Here is a 22744-nt window from a genome sequence, read left to right on the forward strand (position 1 = left end):
TCTTCCATCATTAGCTCTGATCCTGCTTTTACAGCCAACATAATCAAAACACTGCAGCTCTTCAAAAACAATATCAAGCAAGAATGTAGCTATACCTCACACTCCAAATAAAATTGCCTGAGAGTCTTCATTTGACAACTACCCACATGTTAGTAATTACACACATGTCGAAACAAACCTATGAACTGGGCATATAACTCATAAACAAGGATTATTACAAGCATCATAACAAGTTATGTCAGAATTCTTACAGAAAAAAGTCTGTGTTCCTTTGGTTACTTCCCATGTGGTATTTAAATCATAGAATCATAGAATCATAGAATCATAGAATTGGCTGGGTTGGAAGGGACCTCAGAGATCATCAAGTCCAACCCTTGATCCACTACTGCTGCAGCTACCAGACCATGGCACTGAGTGCCACATCCAGTCTCTTTTTAAAGATCTCCAGGGATGGAGAATCCACCACTTCCCGGGGCAGCCCATTCCAATGCTTGATCACCCTCTCAGTAAAGAAATTCTTTCTAATGTCCAACCTAAACCTCCCCCGGCACAACTTGCGACCGTGCCCTCTTGTCTTGCTGAGGGTTGCCTGGGAAAAGAAACCAACCCCCACCTGGCTACACCCTCCTTTCAGGTAGCTGTAGAGTGATGAGGTCTCCTCTGAGCCTCCTCTTCTCCAGGCTGAACAGCCCCAGCTCCCTCAGCCTCTCCTCATAGGATCTGTGCTCGAGTCCCTTCACCAGCCTGGTTGCCCTCCTTTGGACCTGCTCCAGGACCTCGATATCCTTCCTAAACTGTCCAGGTCCCTCTGCAGAGCCCTCCTGCCTTCCAGCTGGTCGACACTTCCCCCCAGCTTAGTGTCATCTGCAAATTTGCTGATGATGGACTCAATCCCCTCATCTAAATCATCAATAAAGATATTAAACAGAACTGGGCCCAACACTGATCCCTGGGGGACACCACTCACTGGTAAGTGGCCGCCAACTGGATGCAGCCCCGTTCAGCACCACTCTCTGGGCCCGACCCTCCAGCCAGTTCCTAACCCAGCAGAGTGCCCCTGTCCAAGCTGTGGGCTGACAGCTTTTTCAGGAGAATGCTGTGGGAGACGGTGTCAAGGGCCTTGCTGAAGTCCAGGTAGACCACATCCACAGCCTTCCCCTCACCCACCAGGCAGGTCACCTGATCATAAAAGGAGATCAGGTTGGTCAGAGAGGATATATCACTGAAATATAGCACTGAAATAGAATGCGTAGAGACAGCTCCTTATTCCTTCTAGCTCTACTGCCACAAAGCTAGTGAAGCCACTAAACTACAGAGCTTCATGCTACATCTCCCGAACCACTCTAAGTCCATGCAGTTATCAACTCCTTGCTGCTCAGCTCAGCTATTCAATTTGTTCTCATTTAATGAGTTCAAAAATTTTTAATCTAGGAAAAATTTACTCATGAGTTTTTATTTTCAGACATGCCAAATATTTTTTCTAAGATATCTATATTTCTTTTTAGTCCAGAAAGAAGAAATTTCTCAGCAACTGATAATTCATTACTTATGTGGAAGGTAGCATTTATGCATGTCTAGGCACACACTCTTTCTAGTATATCCCATCTCCCTAGCAAAGAGTTAGGGACAGTTTGGATGTCTCTCACTCGGGAGCAGATTAGGGAACACAATATTTCACGTTCATTGTGCATGATGCACAATCCTTGATATTGAGTGTGCAGAATATTTACTCTAAAAGCCACATGGAGGTAGGCAAATACTTTTGGTTTTCAGATGTGACATTGGGAGTCAATTATTAATGTGTAACTTTATGTAGCTCACAAACCGAGTCATGGATGTTTTCCACAACATGTTAAGTTACACTTACTAGAAAGCTTCATAAACAGGGAATGGTGACAGAACCCAGTCAATTCTGTGCCATATAACTGGTTAGATGAACTCTAATTTATATCCCTGCCTATTTGCATATTACAGATACAAATATATCTGCAGCTCTGGAAACTGTTTCACCACCAGCAAAATCTTTTGACAAACTTACAGAGAAGACACATCTAGTTCTCCAGAACCTTATCCCTCTTCTGCTACAGACTTTTCTTTTGGTTTTAGGTATTCAGAAAACAAGACAAATACACAGGTTTTAAGTATTCATAGCAATAATATAACTCAGCAATTCTCACAATCTTTCTAGCATAAAATTTGACATTCATATACATCTGTGGGATCTGCATTTAAGCAAGTACTTCTGGTTTTGAATGTGTTGATAATAGTATGACATGCAAACTGTAAACAGAACATGAAACAAAAAAAATGGGTCTTCTGTCACAAATAAAAATACTTTAAAAACACACATCAGAAAACTACTTCTTTGCATGAAGGCAAGATGTGGTGAACCCCAAGAGTTATAGGAATTAATATTATTACAGCTAAGATGACTTTAAAAGTTAAAAGCTTTTTCAGACAGATGAGTATTACAGGACAGTTAATGGAGAGAAGACTTAACCAAGGAGGCCACAGCAGCAGTGAGGCTGAAGAATAATAATTTTAAACATTTTTACTTTACTGATGTTACTTTAACATAATTTTACTTTATTGCTAACACAATTTTAAGATAATTTTATTTTCTAAAAGTATTTTTATTTTACTTTACAGAGGATTTCACTGTCATCTGAAGTCTTACATCCTGTGCTACTGATATGGCAGAAGCGAATTAAAATGGTAGGGGTGTTTTCAGTGTCAAAGTGTCTTCAATGTGAAAGCAGTCCGACGCTCCAACACTAAGTCAAGACACAGCCAGCATCATGAAAACAAACAGACTTTCCTGGATAATTTGCTGCAACTCGCAGGATAAAAATATATCCATAGTGTTGGCATGTAGAAAGGATATTTTTATGCTGAAGGTGCTGGACTAGACACAAAATCTTCAAGAGTGCCGAAGTCCTATTTTCATTCACAGCATACCAGAAAATTTCCAAAAACTCACGTAAGTGCTATTCACATGGCACTATTTTATATTTCAGATCCATATTTATTTACAAAACAGAACCCTAAAGATTCTGAGTGCTGCACACTAGGTCATCAAAAAGAACAAGCATAGAGTCCTGCATCTGGGTACAAAGAATGCCAACCACCAGCACACGTTAGGGGACGTCCCCCTGGAAAGCAGCTCCATGGAGAAAGATCTTGGAGTCCTAGCAGACAGAAATTCTCCACGAGTCAGCAATGTGCCCTTGTGGCCAAGAGGGCCAATGGTATCCTAGGGTGCATCAGGAAAAGTGTGTCCAGCAGATCTAGGGAGGTTCTCTTTCCCTTCTACTTCGCCCTGGTGAGACCATACCCGGAACACTGTTTTGGGCTCTCCAGTTCAGGCGAGACACAGATCTACTGTAGAGAGTCCAACGGAGAGATATGAGGATGATTAGGGGACTTGAACATCTCTCCTATGAAAAAAGACTGACAAAACTGGGGCTGTTCAGCCTTGAGAAAAGAAGAGGTGATCTTAATGTCTGTAAATATCTGAGGGCTGGGTGTCAAGAGGATTAAGCAAATCTCTTTTCAATGGTGCCCAGTAATATGACAAGGAATATTGACAATATTGTCATGAAAATATGAAAAATATTGTAATGAAAATATTTTCATGAAAATATGACAAGGTTTAAGCTAGAACATAGGAATTTCCATCTAGAGGGGAAACTTCTTTACTGTGAAACATAGGAACAGGCTGCCCAGAGGGGCTGTGGAGTCTCCTGTTCTGGAGACTTTCAAAACATGCCAGGATGCATTCCTATGTAGCCTGCCCTAGGTGATCCTGCTTTGGAAGGGCGTTTGGACTAGATGATGTATAGAGGTCCCTTCTAACTCCTAACATTCTATGATTTTGCCTGCCCTTCTCACTAGTAAAAAAAAGGCCAGAAGACAGAAGCAAGACCATGGATATGCATAGCCACCTACCAATGCTTCCAGTACCTCAAATATTCACAGATAAGCACATAAATAGATATGCATAGGTAACCATAAAAATATCTGGTTGCAGGTTGACGAAACTGAGAAACCTGAGCTGAGAGTATAAATAAGAAAAAGCAATTTGATGTTGCTTATAATCTAGTGAGCAACAAAGAAAAATTATAAAGCTTATGCTTGGGCTTTCTTTTTCCAGATTAGCCTCTAAAAGGACTGAGAATGTTTAATACTACAGTCCTTCAGAGAATATGTAAAAAAAATTTTTTTTTAATGAAACCTCTTTGTACTTTTGAATAATGTATCATTTACTAGCTCTGTAGGTTGCTTCTAGAAGCAGTAATTCTAAGGTGCACAATGCTGCAGATGCTTTACAATAGCTTTTGCATGTATTACAGCTATAAGTTTACAAGACTGGAAGACTCCAATTTTCAGGAATACTTGATTTAGACTGAAAAACGGCTAATACTGACAAAATACAAAACCAACTTCAAGGAATATGGAACATGAAAAGAAAGCAAACTTTTTAAAGGTTAATTTATTAAATTCAAAGGTTACTAAACGTTCTGCTGTTCTTAATCCAGTCCTAGTAGAAACACTCGACAAGAACTCAGCTTATATAAACTAGCAGAAGACTGCCCATCGAAGTTTTAATGTACTTATTATACATTATAAAAACAACATTCTAAATTAAAAATCATGAATCATCTAATCAAAGAATGGTTTGTTTTCGAGAGGACCTTTAGTATTATCTAATTCCAAACCTCTGCCTGGGCAAGAACACCTCCCACTAGACCAGGTTGCTCAAAGCCCCATCTAACCTGGCCTTGAATACTTGCTGGGAGGAAGTATCCACAGGTTCCCTGGGCAACATATTCCAGTGTCTCACCACGCTCACAGTAAGCAATTTCTTCCTAATATCTAATGTAAAATTACCTTCTTCCAGTTTGCAGTGGTTTCCCCTCATACTATCACTCCATGCCCTTATAAAAAACCCCAACCCAGCTTTCCTCTAAGTCCCCTTCAGGTACTGGAAGGCTGCTCTAAGATCTTCCTAAAGTCTTCTCCAGGCTGAGCAACCCCAGCTCTCTCAGCCTGACTTCACAGGAGAAGTGCTTCAGCCCTCTGATCATCTTTGTGGCCCTCTTCTGAACTTGCTCCAACAGCTCCACGTCCATCCTGGGCTGGAAGCTCCAGAACTGAACACAGCCCTCCAGGTGAGGTCTCATGAGAGTGGAGCAGAGGGAGACAATCACCTCCCTCAACCGCTGGCCAAACTTCCTTTGATGAAGCCCAGGATCCAGTTGCCTTTCTGGCCTGCAAGTGTCTCGTGTTGACCTTCTCCTCAACCAACACCACCAAGTCCTTCTCCCCAGGGATTCAGCCTCCACCTAACCTGTACCTGCCTGTGGTTGCCCCTGTGCATGCTCACGACCTTGCAGTTGGCCTTACTAAATTTCTTGAGGTTGGCATGGGCCCACCTCCCAAGCCTGTCAAGGTCTCTGGATGGCCTTTCTTCCCTTCAGCCTGTCAATGGCACCACACAGCTTGATGTTGTCAGCAAACTGGATGAGGGTGCACTCAGTCCCTCCATGTTGCCTACACAGATGTTTAAGCAGTGCTGGTTCCAGTACTAACTTGCTATGGGTGCATTAAATACCCTTTCTTTTTCTGTGTTGCCACATCACATGTCCTGGAGCTCTGTCTGAGTTGCCACATCTATTCTGGCAAATTCTGAGGAGAGAACTTTCTGCTGAGTGGATATCACACCTAAGCTTGTTCTGAGAAGGTAATAAACACCAACAGAAGTACAAGTACCTTTTGTGCTGGTAGGGCAACGATGCCCTTTCTGTGCAAATTGCTGTGCCACACTCTGGCTGACACTTCATGCTCTACTTGCCTGCTCTCCTTGCCCTGCTTCGGGTTGCTTACACTTCCTAGGCTGCTTTTTAGGGGGGGTTGCCATACATAAGGCTGGCAATACCCAGGTCCCATCAGCAGCTCTGCCAAGAGCTGCCAGCTCCTGGCAGCTGCTTTCTCATTTATTTTCTTGTCAATAAGAAAGTTTTTACCAAATTGAAGAAACAAGTCATTTCAAAAGTAAAATTCATAGAAGAACAGAATGATTTGGGTCCATCCTAGCACCTCTCCTTTTTGGCTCCTCTACCTCTTGGAGAAGGAAGGTGTCAAAAACACATCCCAGGTACCTTCTGGATTGCTTACGCCCTGTTGTTTTTGTCTCTCCAACAGATACCAGGGTGATTAAAGACCCCTATGGGAACCAGGGCTTGTGAATGTGAGGCTACTCCTGTTTGTTTATAAAGGGTCTCATCCACTTGGTCTTCCTGGCTGGGTGGCCTGTAGCAGACCCCCACTATACGACGTCCCCTGTTCCTGCCCTCCTTTTAATCCTGACCCAAAAGCTCTTGGCTGGCACCACATCCATCTCCAGGCAGAGCTCCATGGACCCCAACTGGCCACTGGCATAGAGGGTGGTACCCCCCCCCTTGTTTCCCCTGCCTGTTCTTCCTGAAGAGCCTGTATCCTTTCATTCCAGCACTCCAGTCCTAGGAGTCACCCCACTACATCTCTGCAATGCCAGTAAGATCATGGCTCTGTAAACACATGCACATCTCTAACTCCTCTTGCTTATTCACCATGCTGCCTGTATTTGTATAGAGACATTTTTAGGTTGGGCCCCTGATGAAGCTGCCTTACTGGCTGGGATGGCTGGAATTCCACTCAGATATTTCACTGGTGCTTCCCTATTGGCACTTACTACCCCAGGAGCCATGGCTCATCTCTGTAAGACTTTAAGCATGCTGGAGTGTATCCAGCCCATCTCCAAGGAATGGGTTCATGGCCCTTGCTTCTACCCCATACCTCTAACCCTTGTTAGGGTTAGAAGAAGACAGAAGAACTCTTCAGTAACAGGAACTGAAATTTCATCTCCTTGAATGTGTTTAGCTGGTATATGGAGTTGTGTCTCCAGATACGCTGGACCGTGATGATAAATATTTAGAAGTCATTTTAGCACACTTATTTTAATTATAATTCATTTAAAACCCAACATTAATGTATTTTAATTTTAAACTGAATTCATAACATAAAAAGGCACCTTCAAAATGCCAATGATGTTGGAAATACAATTTTTATAGTATGAATTTCACACTCCTTTTCCTTTTTGAGAGTTAATTGTGTTAACTCCTCTTCACAGCATCCTTTTAGCACTCTTTTCTTCCCTGTTGTCTATGGGTATTTTATTGCTCTGGCACCTCATTTCCCCCCTCCCTGCCATTAGTCCCTTTCCCTTGCTTTCTCAGCTACTCTTTCACTTTTCTGTTTCTTCCCTTGCCTTTTTTCATTCAAAAAAATGAATAGAGAGTACATGAAGAACTCTTCTCATAAGGCTTTGTAGTTAGCTGGTACACTCATTGCACCCCAACCTTCTTAAGTCTGTGGCACTATGGGACTGTAAATATCAAAGTCAGTATCTGTAATCACCAATTAATCAATTACTGAAAGCTGTATCATTATGCAGTGAACTGACTTAATTTTTTGTCCAGACTCTTTCATAAGCAATATTATTTTTGTAAAAACTTCTAGTTAAGATCTGCTGCTGATTAGCTTGAATGCCAAAGTCAGTATATAATCATTTAACCTTTCAGTAACCTTTCCTAATGGAAAATTTTCTTTCTTGACCCTTTGTTGACTTAGACTTTTTCATGTGTGTTGCATGTGGGTAATCCCTTATGAATTATCTGGGTTGATACACAAGTAAGCTCTGTAAGAACTGTGTAAAATATGATCTTAATGCACCACGTTTATTTAGTTTTGCTGCTTCTTCTAATCCTGGGATCAGGTTTTTTTGCAGCTGTTTGCCAGGTTGCTTCATCTTACAGCATAAGGACTCAACAGGAAGCATCTTTATTGAGTCTCGTCACTATTCTTTTATGAGAAAAATAACTCTAGAGACATGGTGATCTCAATATGTACCCAAAGTTGCCTCAGTGAATAAGGGCAGACTCCTAAATGCTATAACTACAAAAAGAAAGCATCATTCAATAACAGAAAAAGAACAAATATGATTTTCACAGCACTTTGTTAGTTGGGCAATTCTTACTTCAGAAATCCTATCTTTAAGAACCACATGGGACTATCTTTGTGCAGTATCTTTAAAAAAAAGAGCAATTTTAACAGATAACTGCTGTGTAGCTTGGATGTGACTGCATTGTTTGATACTGTCTGCAGTGTGTACTGTTGTAACACAGATAAGCCTATTCAGAAGCATAGCTGTTAAACTGTTGATAATCATGTGGGTTACAAAATGAGTTCATGAAGTGAATACCATGAAAGATTAAGAATTGTCTGGAGTCTTACTTTTTTGAACTGGTTCTTGTAATTGCAAAAACTAAGAAATGCTGAGCAAGTGAATCTAAGCAATAGGAATTAATAAGGCAATAAACATTCATTATACAAATATCTTTGTAGCAGAAAGAGACTCAAACTATTTTCAGTTCTTAATTACATTTACACTAAAAAAGGAAACTTGTTCAAGTGCTGAATCTTTTTTTTTAATCTTTTTAAAAAAAATCTTTTTCCACTTAACTGCTTACTATTCCATTATTATAAAATATATCTTCACCTGTTCGTTACTCTTATCAATAGTAAGAAAAAGTTAATAATTATGCACTCTACTAGTGCAAGAATTCCGTAATGAAATTGAGGGACGCATTTCTGCCCAAATACTGCATTTGTTGTGCCTTCTTAGAGACCTGGAAGAGGAAGGGTTATCTACAGCTTGAGTGAGTTTATTATGGCTTAGTGATTTGCTGATTGATTTCATTTGCTGTCAGTTAAGGCTCTCTTAATGTCAGCTTTCTTTGCATAATGCCTTGAAATAAGGACTGATGAAGTTTTTCAGATTGATGCCGCTTACATAAACTGACCCTGATTTGCCCTTCTGCATGACAATATAAGTGACAGCAGTTAGATGAAAATATAGCAATGAATATGCAACTTAAGCATTAAGAAAAACACAGTAAACCTTTCAGAATATAAAGGTATGTATAAAAAATGAGGCCGTTGCATTAATTCTGCAGTTGTTCTGTTCTGAAAAAGTAGACTGGGATAGCATCCCAGGCAGTATACCACTGGCATGACATTTGAAAAGGGTGAGTTTTGAAGAGATAAAAACTTAACATGTTTCTTACCAAATTCTACTGACTTGTACTAATTTGTTTTGAGATTGGGAGGATGGTTGTGTGAATTGTGGCTCATTAATTCACACACATTCACATAACGTATGTTGTTATCTGTGAGTATTCTTTTTTTATGTTGTCATCTTGCAGGAATCATAATCAACGATTTTGAACCTGTTGTCTTGATTTTTCTGTTACTGAATTGCTTGATGGTCTAGTGACATGTGCTGGTAGAATCCTAAGGTCACAGGACCCAACACCTACATAGGACAGCGTAAAACATAAATTCTTAGGATCCGAAAGGTCAGTTGGTCTAGGTGTTCCAGGAAAAATAGGCTTGAAGTAAGGCACTAATTTTTAATTAATAACTTGTCCATTGAAGAACCCAATTTCATTATAGGTGAACTTCAACTCTCCCTTCACCATGGGTTCTCCCTTCACTGTGGTCTCTTTTTTTACTACGCTCTCTTCCCATTAGAAGCAAAAAGGTGGAAAGAAATTAGGGAGGAGGGAGAAAATGGAGAGAGTTGGAGGGTGCTACAGTAGTGTAAAGAGAGTGAATGTGAAACTGTTTTGTAAACCTGAATAATAGGTACACATAACCTGCATGTTGGCAAATACATCTGGAAAAAGTTCGAACCTTTAGTGGCTTTTAAAATATAATTTTCATGGAAAGACCACCATTTGTTTATCCTCCTGGAACCTTGATAGAACTTAGATTTCTTGGGATTACTTCCACATCATTAGCTTTTTTTTCAAAATTGCAGTTTTCATTTAAAGATCAGCAGGACGCAATCACCCATCCCACCTGCGGGGCAAACCTACAGTGCTCATTTAATGACTGAAGACTATATTTTAGGCCTAGCTTCTCTCTGCTCATCAGAGGTGACTGGTGTGTTCTTTGTCAATACTGGCACCCATTTATAGGTCCCCCTCTTCCTAATTGTATCATAATTGAAAAATACTAAGGGGAGAGATTAGAGCTAAAGCATAATGACGTTGTTACTTCCTTTAGTGCCAGTCTTTCATTCCATCCAGTTTCTCATTCTCAAAGGAATAGCTTTTTCTGTAAATTACTTCAATATTTCACAAGCTAAAGATTACAAGTTGAAGTTTAAATCTAAAGTTTTTACAAGTCCTTGCAAAGACCGGCCTTGCTGGCTTTTGAGCAGTGAGTCCTACACATCAAAATGTGATGTTTATCAGTACCTTGGCAAAGGTCACTATCCTAGATGCTTGATTTGTTCTGCATTTATTCCATATGAGACTTGCTGCAAATTTTACTCCTTTGGGACTGTGGGACTGAGTGAGCATTTAATGCCTGGAGGGCACATGGAATAGCAGTAAATCTGTTTGTCCCTGCTTAAAAACAGGTTGGACTGGGGAAAGTTGAAAGAAGAAAAAATTACAAAAAACAGGGCTAAAATGTTTCCAGAATTTATCCCAGTCTCCACCATTTTAGTTCAAGAACATCCTGAAACAAAATCTGTGGTTTTGTATTCAATAGTAATTTATTGTCCCATTGCCTTTTGAACTGTGTAAAGTTAAGCATTCACGACTTGTGGAAAGGACTTCCACAGCTTACCTACACATTCTCAAAACCTCTTTTCTTTGTTTTGAAAATTATTTCTGCTACTTCATTTAATGTTAATATGTTAATAAATATTTCCATCTTACTTTCTAAATACTAGTCATGCTTTGGTGCATCATAATCCTCTTTTCCTGCCACTTCATCAGTAGTTGGTTTTTTTCACATTATTTTCCTCACTTCTGAACTAAAAAAAGGTGAAAAACAGTAGAAATCACCTACAGTTTCTAGATTTGTTAAGCTGTTGAAAGCGATTTCCTTATGTTAACCACCACCTATAAGGCACAGTTATTCATAAATACCTAACATCAAGTAGTGGTCCAGCTCTGAAAAATTCATAAGGAAGCAGTAACCAATTACCATCAGAGGTGGTCTGAAAAACACTGTCCTCTAGGGTGTTCATAAGTTAGGATAGCCTGGGATTCTTCAATGAGAACCAGCTTCTTTTGTTGATCCACCATGAAGTTCCCGAGTCAAGCATATGACAGTGCACTGCCTGCAGTCATCACCATACCCAGTAACAGACTACAAAGGGATTTCTCCATCGAGTTAGAAAGCCCTATGATATGGGGTATTTTTCTTATGGTCCTATTGTTGAAGTGTACTTTATGCTCTCTAGGCAAACTCCCCTCACCAGTGCCCACGCTTCATAGTATTTTCCTTTCAGTGTTGCTGTGAGCATCCAGTTTTATAAACAGCATTTAGAAAGTCACTTTATCTCCTATATGTATAAGGAATTGGATCTGATTGTTGACTGTTGGCCAGACAAGGGAATAGGCTGCAGCAGCCTGTTCCTGACTTGCCAGGCTCCCAGCCTAATAATTCAATCTTACTCTGCAATCTGATGATATTTAATGCACTCTGTGCATTTCCTGAAGACTTGTTTTCCAAACTATTATCTAAGAAAGCTCATCAGGTACCAACAAATCTTTGAATTGTTAGTCTGAATGGGGACAGCCAGACCACTGCCAACAGTAAAGTTAATGTCTGCTTCTCAGTCTTTCAAGATGTTCCAAGTGAAGAGCTTTCTCACTTAGCTTGTTGACCTCTTGCATAAAGCAGGCCTAGATTCCAATATAGTGGAATTTCACTTATCCACCGGTTTTTAGCATGTATTGGTTACAGTTTTTAACTTTCTGAGTTCAGCTCATCTGCTGTCTATATAACAAATGCCAGAAAGATAGACAAACAGCACCAGTTTTTCCCAATAAGGGTTTTCTTCAGCTGTACACTATTATATAGAATTAGATATTCAGAGGATAATTTTATTAATTCTTCTTTCTCAGATTATGATGGTTAAAAGCAAATTTCAGGAAGAAAATATTTTCTTTACTTCATAGTAAACACAGGGCTTCAAATTGTCAAGCTTAGTGTCAGTATCTGTCACTTTTGGCAAATGTTGCCAATGTTCTCCAACTTTTGCATTGGAAATAGGGATGCCAATGTGTATGCTCCTTGTGAAGGTCAGCACTAGGTGTACTGTGCTCTTTAAATTTCCTCTGACTCTTCAGATTTTGGAACAAGAGCTGTTGTCTCTGAAATTTCTAATAAAGCATTTTCATGGCATAAATCCATAAAAGGAATGCAATTCAGCTTTTCTAGATCATTACATTCTCTATAGAGATGGACTGGTGCTTTTTCCTGTGCTGGCATCATGAATTTGTGAACATAACGGATGCTTTGGTGAGAAGCCAAAATAAAAAAATTAGTTTGCTATCCAACTTAACGGGATGTTAGAGTTTTGTAACAGAACTACAAAAGGTTGCTTCGTGGAGGATGAAATATTTATGCTGAATTATAATGCAGTGCTAACATGAAAACTTCGTAAGAAAAGCAAAGGAAATGAAGTAGCTATATCACAATATTTCTTTTTGCAGTTTTCTAGCTCCTAGGCTTCATTGGGTTTGAGCATTCACCTAAAATCTGATACAAAAATTAGGACTTAGTAATGACTGTTGATGTATGAGCCACATATTCAGACTTGTCTTACTGACTAAGCCTGCCAGAAGGGACCTTTGTCGCTCACAGTAAGTGACAGCTACAACATAGACTGTCTACATCTTTTTGCATGAAAAATACAGAGTGTACACATTGCTGCATTCTAAACCTATGTAAAACAGTTTATCTAATTCAACCCGAAAATGTTTTAATCCAAAACTGAAAAGCTGCTTCTTGTGGCCAGAAAGGAACAATCTATCTCTTCATAGTTCTAGTCAAAATATTTAAGGAAATGTCTATACTGAACCCAGATTTTGTGGGGTGGTGATTTTATTTTATTACAGTCAGTGATAGACTTGTTCTAAACTGGTGAAAAAAAAATAGGTATTTTTTCATGAGTTTCTTAAGAGATTCATACAAATAGATGCTAGTGAGACTTTTAAAGTATATTTCTGTGCTAAAAAGACTTGATATCAATCTTAGTTAACGGAGCAGTCTTTAAAACCAATTTTAAAAAATTATTTTAATTTTCTTTAAACTTCTTATTTCTACTACAATGGCAAATAGTTGAGTTTGCTACTTATGATGGGTAGTTTGTGGATAGCATTTCATGAGAACAGAAGATTTTTTCAGATCTCACGTTTACCTTCCATGTTAAATTGCTTCACATTTTAGGTCTGCTTGTCTCCCCTCCTTAAATTATACACCTCTAATAAATATACACCTCTAACTATCTAGTAAATTTAAGACAATTACAACTTAGTGTTTAGGTAATATTTATTTATAAAATCGGTTTGGTTATATAGATAGCCTATCCATTTCTAAAAGTCCATTAAAAATAAGAACAAAAATTCTTTTTAAAGCTGATTTTACTTACATGAATTTGATTGTGTAAAGAGAATTCTATACTTTATTCTATAATAGCTTTTGTACGCAGTTTCTGGTTCCAGAATGTCACTCCAGTGGACCAAAAGCAACATCATCCAGATACAGACAACTTTCACTAGACAGTTTACTTGGATTTTGATTAGATGTTTTACTCTCTTGTTTCTTCTCAAGGCTGAAGAGATGAGATGTGGCCATTTTAAAAATAAAACTTCATTCTGACTTTTATCTTGTGATTGCTAGAGTTTAGTTCCTGTCATCAGTGGTATTATATTGGGCTCACTCCAAGCATAATTTCATGGTCCCAGTTGAAGCATTTTAATGTGGACTTTGTATTATTTTCAGAAACTAAATGTCTCTTTTTCTTTTATCTCTCTCTAGAATATATACTGCAAGAGAAAGTTGAAAGAGTGGTGCCAGCCTGAAACTTCTTTCAGTTTCTATGTCTTTCTTGCCAGAAGCATTTACTTGAAAATTCTCTTCCTCCTTGACAGATAGAAATGTTTGTTTGTGTCAAGACTGTAAAAAGACTGGAAAGGGCACAATGTCTTGTACCATTTTCCCTGTAGCTATTGCTTACACTAAAAGTTCTTTGGGGCAGTGATTTTTTTTCCTTTACATTTTGCCTGTAGCTGTACTTGACTTTCTGCTACAGAAAGTGAGGATGATTTTTGCATGTAAACATTGGCCTATAAAAAGATGCACTTCTTCAATTTTCTTAAGTGGTAATCTTCTTGCATGGTCCAGGTATATTTCTGAGTAGTCAAGGCTGCAGGTAGCTCCTGTGCTATAAAATTTTCAGGTTGCTTCCTATGTGGTCATACCAACAAACACATTGTTATTAATTTATCAGTTTCTATAAGATCAATGTTATTTTTTAAACTTTTACTTTAAAACTTCGTAAGAATTGTCATGATAATTGTTATGCTCATCTGCTGTGGTTTCCATTAGAAGCACATTCCCTTCAGTCTCTATCAATTGCAAAGCTCCCTTTTCAATTTTCTTGTGGGAAGTCATGTCATTACCTTTTGCAGAGAATCTAGCCTTTTATTTAGAGCTTCATTCCCTTGGGCTACCTTCTGAGACCTACAGGGTAAAGTAATTGTTATTGAAGCAAAGGGGACAGAGTCAGGCCCTGTGTGTGGCATGCAGTCAGCTTTCATTGGGGAAAAAAAAGTCATAACGGAACTGACCTGCTTTTTAGCACATTTAAATTGTGCATGCCACACTTGAATAGAGCCCAGCAAAAACTTCAGTGCTGAAATGTGATACAGGGAGAATAGATCATTAAAGAAGTGCTAAACAGATGGAAAGGTGCAATTTCGCTGAATGCTGTTTCCCATGAGAGTTTTTTCTGATGCCTGAGAAGCTGCTGTATTCACATCCTCCACTGATGTTGCTACTAGACATTTTGGACTATGGGTCAAAGCAGCCAGAATGGATTTTCAAATGCAAAAATGTATGGGGCAAATGAATTTTAATAATTTCTTACCCAAATATAGCTGTTCTAAATCTATAATCTTGCTTTTGAAAAGAAAAAGATATGTTTTGTTTTCTGGATTTGTTTGAACTAATCGGATTTATATCAGTTTGAAGTAAGGCAGTAATGACACATTATCCAGTAGGCGTGCAAAACTTCACTCCATGGAATTTTGTTTTCATACCAGTTGCTTTTGCTTGAACTGCACTTCAGCCAAATTCTGTATCATAAACTGAATTCCCAGTCTTTTCAGGTTCTCACCATGTTGCTATAGTTAATCTTTCATTCAGAAGCCCATTCATTATTCCTTCTCATGTGCTTTTTCAACTGTTTATATATGTTGTCCTTAGGTAAATTTGCCACCTAGTAAGATTCTTCTTAGTTGAAAAACTTCCTGAAGGGAGAACCTAACAGTAAAATGTTGATTTTGAATGTATATGTATTTTAAGCATGGTGTGCAAAGTAAATGCTCTTGTTATTCTGGATGTTGCACTTGATTTTACAAACTCAATGCTTATATTGTTGGGCTGTTACTCAGTTTGATACCTTTTAATAAGTATCATTTCACATAAGGACTTCTTTATTTTTGTTTTCTTAAACAGAAAATACAGTTCTATGATTTCAGCAGGCCCAAGAAGATCCTGAGTTAGTGTTATAATATGAATATAAAAGTAAAGAACATGAATTCTTAATCATATATTATTTGTGACTTCAGAATTGTATAAAACTTTAGATAGAAACTTCAATTAGCAATTATTTATAACTGATAATGGAAATAAAAACTGTCTTGAACTACATCCTTCCTAGTCAGGCACTAATGGCAAGAGAGATAATGTGTACACTGTTAGACTCAGGGACTTACAAGTCAGTCAATCCCACCTCTGGGCCTAGCAAGGTCACAGTGCAGATCCTCCTGAACTCTCTGCTAAGACACATGGAAAAGGTGCAGGTGGTTGGTGACAACCAGCAAGATTTCTCCAAGTGCAAGTCATGCCTGAAAAATTTGGTGGCTTTTTACAATGGGATCACAGTGTCACTGGACAGGGGAAGAGTAACGGACATAATCTGCCTGGACTCAGGCAAAGCGTTTAAAACTTTCCTGCATAAGAATTAGATGGATTGACCACTTGGGGAATAAGGAATTGGCTGGCTGGTTGCTCTAAAATATTTGTGGTCAACAGCTCAGTGATCAAAAGGAGACTAGCAGTGAGTGGTTGATAAGCTAGAGTGAAGGAAAATCATACAGAGACCTTGACAGGCTTGGGAGGTGGGCCCATGCCAACCTCAAGAAATTTAGTAAGGCCAACTGCAAGGTCGTGAGCATGCACAGGGGCAACCACAGGCAGGTACAGGTTAGGTGGAGGCTGAATCCCTGAGGAGAAGGACTTGGTGGTGTTGGTTGAGGAGAAGGTCAACACAAGCCAGCAATATGCACTTGCAGGCCAGAAAGGCAACTGGATCCTGGGCTTCATCAAAGGAAGTTTGGCCAGCAGGTTGAGGGAGGTGATTGTCTCCCTCTGCTCCACTCTCATGAGACCTCACCTGGAGGGCTGTGTTCAGTTCTGGAGCTTCCAGCCCAGGATGGGCGTGGAGCTGTTGGAGCAAGTTCAGAAGAGGGCCACAAAGATGATCAGAGGGCTGAAGCACTTCTCCTGTGAAGTCAGGCTGAGAGAGTTGGGGTTGCTCAGCCTGGAGAAGACTTTAGGAAGATCTTAGAGCAGCCTTCCAGTACCTGAAGGTGGACTTAGAGGAAAGCTGGGTCGGGGTTTTTTATAAGGGCATAGAGTGATAGTATGAAGGGAAACCACTGCAAACTGGAAGAGGGTAATTTTACATTAGATATTAGGAAGAAATTGCTTACTGTGAGCGTGGTGAGACACTGGAATATGTTGCCCAGGGAACCTGTGGATACTTCCTCCCAGCAAGTATTCAAGGCCAGGTTAGACGGGGCTTTGAGCAACCTGGTCTAGTGGGAGGTGTTCTTGCCCAGGCAGAGGTTTGGAATTAGATAATACTAAAGGTCCTCTCGAAAACAAACCGTTCTTTGATTAGATGATTCGTGATTTTTAATTTAGAATGTTGTTTTTATAATGTATAATAAGTACATTAAAACTTCGATGGGCAGTCTTCTGCTAGTTTATATAAGCTGAGTTCTTGTCGAGTGTTTCTACTAGGACTGGATTAAGAACAGCAGAACTTTTAGTAACCTTTGAATTTAATAAATTTACCTTTAAAAAGTTTTGCTTTCTTTTCATGTTCCATATTCCTTGAAGTTGGTTCTGTATTTTCTCAGCACAGATGGACACATGCTGGATATAGAGGAAGAGGCAGAGCAAAAGCAGAGGGAGCTCAAGACTGGATGGATGAGAAAGAGAAGTAGAAGAGAGCCACAAGCAAAGGGACAGTGGGGACTGAAAGACAGAGCAAAGCACGGCAACGAAGACAGAGCCAGAATAGGAAAGAGAGATACGGGGAGCAGGAGAGAGGAGCAGAGGGTGAGAGAGGAAGGCAGAGATGGACTGAATAAAGCACAAGTGTGCATACAGCAGAGAGAGCCCACACGCAGTGGAGTGTGCACGCAGGACCACAAGAGAGAAAGTGTGCAGCAAAGAACAAGAGTGTGGCAGAGGGAGAGACAAAAAAGAGGGAGACAAGACAAAGTAAAACCAAATCCATTTCAAACCCACTTGGAGGAGAGAAAGTACACTATGAGTGCTTAGTATCTTTCAAATTAAGGATTAATTAAGTAAAGAAAAAAAAAGCAGATTTTCCTCCTCAAGCCCTTCTTTATAGTAAACAAACAAAAAAAATTCTTAATATGCAAGGAATCTCCAAAAGTCAGGTCAATCTTACAGCTGAAGTGAAGGGCAGCATACAAAGAAGTGCTTGCTCACAAGACCTATAAATACTGACAATTACATATATGTGCACCTCTCTTACAATCGAAGCCTGCCTATAGTCTCATCACATTTCCTTTTTCATACACTACATAAATGCATTATATTCACATCCTCATTAAAGTCACTCAATCAGACATAAGAGGGGGAAGAGGCCTACAATGCCAAATACTGACCAAAAGCAACCATCACAAATTAATAAGACCAATTAATAAGCCTTTAACAAGCCTGTTAGCCTTTCCCTGCTTGGGAATCAAGCACTTATATATCAAGTATGTATTACACATCTTATTGCTATTTCAAAACTATGAGGTATGTACATTGCTTCAAGAACTTTCTTTCATACCAGTTCATACCTTTCTGCATCTGTATCTCCAAACAGAAAAATTTATTGTCGAAGTATACCAATACTTAGTTATATATATATGAGCATTCAAACATTATCTGGTTTATTTGGGGACTTTATGCATCATTTTCTAGGTCAAATTGCTAGCCATAAGTATTAATCACATATCTGATGTAAAATTACTTGAGAGAATTCAGAATGAATCTGCTGAATGACAACTCTCCTCTGAGCCGGTAACTTCTTTTCATAAAAGAGAGTTAAGAGAACATGAGAACATTATCTTTCTCCTAAAGTTGTAGCAAAATTCAATTTTGTATTTTATAAGGAGTATAGGCTTTACAGCACAATTTAAATATTCATCTGCCAAGCAAGACTACTAGAATTAGGAATCCCATGTTATTTCTGTTGCTCCTTTTCACCTCGTATCTTACATTTAATGGAGACTTCATAGATGGCTGCACTTCTTTTGTTTCAGTGGGGACATTCAGCTATGGCCAGAACAATACATCTTATTGTATTTCAGGTGTTTGAAAATAATACTATATTTTCAAACTTTAAGTACCTAACAAACAGTACAGCTTTGTGACATAGCATCGTTCGCAGCGATTAAATACCAGGTGAGAGTATTTCAAAGCTATAGCAAACATATCATTCTACTCTTCAAGTATTTGCACTTTTTTTCACTACTTAGCCATCTCAGGTGACATTTTCAACCTATTATAGTAATTCTGTTACAGTTTTCAAGAATGTAATAAACACCTACAAATTAGGTCATACTCGCACTACTTGCATGGGGCTTTAAAAGACATTTAATGTAAGGATATTCTTGTTGATTAACTTGTATTTCAATCTATAATGTGATTTTGCAATTCAAGAGTCAATACACAAAGTGCAGGCTTTTGAAAAAGCCTGAACTTTGTGTACCAAACATTTAATTTCATTTAATTAGCTGAAGGTCTACCACTAAAGTGTACAACACATTCTTTAAAAGATGCACACTATTTCAAATACGAATTATTTGTTTTGGGAATTACAGGTTTTTATTTATGGGTTTTATCAATCCTGTAAGCATTCATGGTATTTGTAATTTTGGATCCATTTGCTATAAAAAAGCAACCTTCTGGTTTTACAAGATGATTGATTAAATATGCCAGAACAGAGCAAATCTCTGATTGCACTTGTCTCCTGTAAAGAAAGCACATTTTTCCCAAGAAGCATTCCTATAGAGATACTAGCAGTTTAAGAATTCCAAGGCTTGCCGTATTCCCAATGACAAGAAATACAGATCCCTAATGCTGCTGAGCCCACCAAGCAAATCGAGAATAGCAGATTTCATTCAAAACACCTTTTAAGAACCACTTGCTATCTGACAAACTTGTAAGACAGATAACCTATATCAACGTGTGCACACAAGTACAAATATACAGGCTTTTATTACTTCCTCTCATACAATGTAAAAGTGATCCACACTGAACCAATGTTATAAATTTTATTAATTACTGATTCCAGCCACCTACTACACACTAGATGCATGAATAACGAAAATTTTAAAATGCATTTTTCTGTGAGTTCTGATGCCCGTGTTTCATCCCTAAGCCATCTAGCTAGGGACCTTAGTTTTAATGCTATTTTTAAAATTAACCATCAAATGTATTGAGACTTGGAAAAAAAATCCCTGTGTCTAACACTTGCAGATAATAACCAAAATGTAGTTGACATCAACTGATTACAAAACATATGTCATAGTGACTATATAAACCATGCACATAAACAATTATACTGGTTTTACTAAGTAATCCCTTTATGGACACTTCTAACTGCTTACCTCATTCAAGAACACAGGACTGCCTTAATAAAGTTTTGCATACAGTGAAATTAAAATCAATTATCTGAATCCCACCTATAAAACTGAAATTTTATAATAAAATCTCTGTAGCATACTTAGAAAGTTACCAAACAAGCACTGTATAACTAGAAACAAGGTGAGGAGAAGGAAAGGAGGAAAGGAAATATACGGTGAGATAACCTGTGAACTACTGGTGTTGTTTGTGTATTTTTGCTTGTGTGCAACTGGAGCTGTTGAGTGAATCAAAAGTATGTTTACAATGCTGCACCATCAGCAAGCTACCCAGTGCCTACATTGCTATGTGTTAGTTATACCACAAGCACTCTGTACAAATATGAAATGCAACTTTTCACACTTCTGCTTCTCTTCATCTTGTTAGAAAGAGAGGAGGAACAGGCTGTCCTGCAAGTCCTTCTGCAATCATTCTGAGGTCAAAAAAGGCTGCAAGTTGGAATGGGGCCAAAAAACCCCACAGCTATCATTGCATAGGCTACTGAAGTCAAAGAACAGTATTTAAAAGCTGGTGATTTCCATTACAGCTTCTTTGAAAGGATGCCACCTGTAGAATCTTCTGCACAGCCTTAAAAGTGATCTTCACTGTCCAGGGGAAAAATCTGCAATTCTACCCTCTGCTACAGCTTTCTTAACTAAAATTCATGGGAGTCTCAGGTGTTGTGCATTACTACTTTACTATGGAAATAGTACAATAATACATAAATAATTTAAATCTCTATCATATTGAAACACATGCATACAAGAGGGCAACTGTGAGAAATGTTCATCTTCGAATCTGACTTACATGAATGTTGGATTTTGTGACCCTGTTCCTGCAATTACACACTGCATCTAGAACCAAAAATCTGCAATAAATTCATAAGGATTGCTACAGAAATGTACCCACACTATGAAATATTCACATTGTCTGACTTCCTTGAGCTTTACATGATTCACAGAGTAGAGCACAATTAAAGCAGCATGTACTCCCCCTGTCTTCCTCTTGTTGAGAAAATGAAATGTTCTGCCTTTAGCCATAATGTATCACAACACTGAAGTAATTTTGCACAGCTATAAAGACTAAGGGATAGTTTGTGTCTAAGACATTAAAACTAAAAAACAATATGGAGGCATTCCATAGAATCCACTTTAAAAGCTGAAAATTTGTCAATTTTCAGTTAATTTATCTTTTTTTCCCCCACTGCTTTCTTTTAAAAGAATTAATATTTTGAAACACACAAGTCTTTTTAGCTACATGAACAAAATAGCTATAATACCTAAGGATTCCAAATAGCAGTTTTTAAAATTAGGAATGCTCAAAAAACCCACTATTACTTCTAAAACTGTAACATAGAAAAATATTATACTGACCAAGAAGGAGCATAAAAATCTTGTCCTTTTTTTGCTTCCTATTTTATTTGTCTTGCTTAAATAAGGGAAGGAGGGAGAGGGTGGTGAGAGAGAATATAGGGGAGTAGGATAGGATGATACTAATTTTTAAATATAACCTTTGAATTTTTCCATGGCCATATTTTTGTCAGCTATTTACTATTGTAACTGCAAATTTAAAGGTTTGTATCATCATTGAAATACCCCATCCAAGAGTATACATGGAAATTATTTCCCTTTCAACTGTTGATTGACTGCAATAGTTTTGAAGCTTTTTGTTCTCCACACATCCAGAGCAGTCCAGCTTCTTGTTTTGTCTCAGGTGGAAAAAAAGGGAAAAAAAAAAGAAACAGCATTATTTTAGACTCTAACCTGAAATGCTACAACCTCTGGCCTGCCCTTCAGCCCTTCCACTGCAAAGGTCTCTAGGTGTAGTTTGGGTAGCTGCAGGGTGAAGTCATTCCTGGTTGCCGCAGTCCGTGACAGCAAGGTCTGATCTTTGACCTAAAGGGAAAAAAACAGCATCAATGGTAATTCCCCTTCAGACACATTAACTGGGATGAACTGGGTCCCCCTGAGCCCACTGAGTGGACTTGCATTGATCGCTGGACCTGAAATCCATGAATAAATTTAGGACTAATTGATTTTTCGTTGCAAATAAATCTCTAATTCAGAGTGCTGGGAGAGAATGTTAAGAAGAAATGGTCTGAAATGAGAAGGAAAGAAGAGACACTAAGGGCTCACAAGCCCAGCTGGTATATACATTTCACAGATATGTCCCCTGTAAAAACCTCCCAAGAAAGGGGGTTCTGACTCGAACAGACATCAGCTCTGCAATCGGAAAGTGCACGCGAACACAGAAGCAAAAAAATGGCATCCAAGTTCTGTCTGCTGTGTGGAGATCCTAACAGTCCTCTACAATAAGCTTCATTTAATATCACTTCAGTTAAAACCCAGATTAGGCGGAACAATCTTCAAACGAAGCAAAATAAACCAACTTGAGTCTGCAATTAGCAGAGAAAACAAAACAAAACAAAACAAAACAAAACCCCACGCTACTAGATTTCTTCTTGTGGACTAACTGTAAGAAGCAACACACCAACTGGTATTAATCGACTTTGATACAGTTTCTCGCTACGTCGGGGGCAGCCGGAGCCAACCCGGCCCTGAGGCCGATGCGGTCGGGTCGGGCCGGGCCGGGCCGGGTTGGGTTGGGTCGGGTCGGG

General features: G+C 38.8%; 1 protein-coding gene across 2 annotated transcripts in view; it reads right to left on the reverse strand.

The window, feature by feature from the left end:
* The window catches only part of CCDC171 (coiled-coil domain containing 171), a 152383-nt gene that overhangs the window by 21752 nt on the left and 107887 nt on the right, over positions 1 to 22744 (reverse strand). For both annotated transcript variants that reach the window (XM_071730214.1, XM_071730215.1), the window contains exon 23: positions 21891 to 22022. In XM_071730214.1, coding sequence (XP_071586315.1) covers positions 21891 to 22022 — 132 coding nt within the window. The remainder of the gene's footprint in view (positions 1 to 21890; positions 22023 to 22744) is intronic.

The sequence above is a fragment of the Heliangelus exortis genome, chromosome Z (assembly GCF_036169615.1).
Source record: "Heliangelus exortis chromosome Z, bHelExo1.hap1, whole genome shotgun sequence".
Taxonomy (NCBI): domain Eukaryota; kingdom Metazoa; phylum Chordata; class Aves; order Apodiformes; family Trochilidae; genus Heliangelus; species Heliangelus exortis.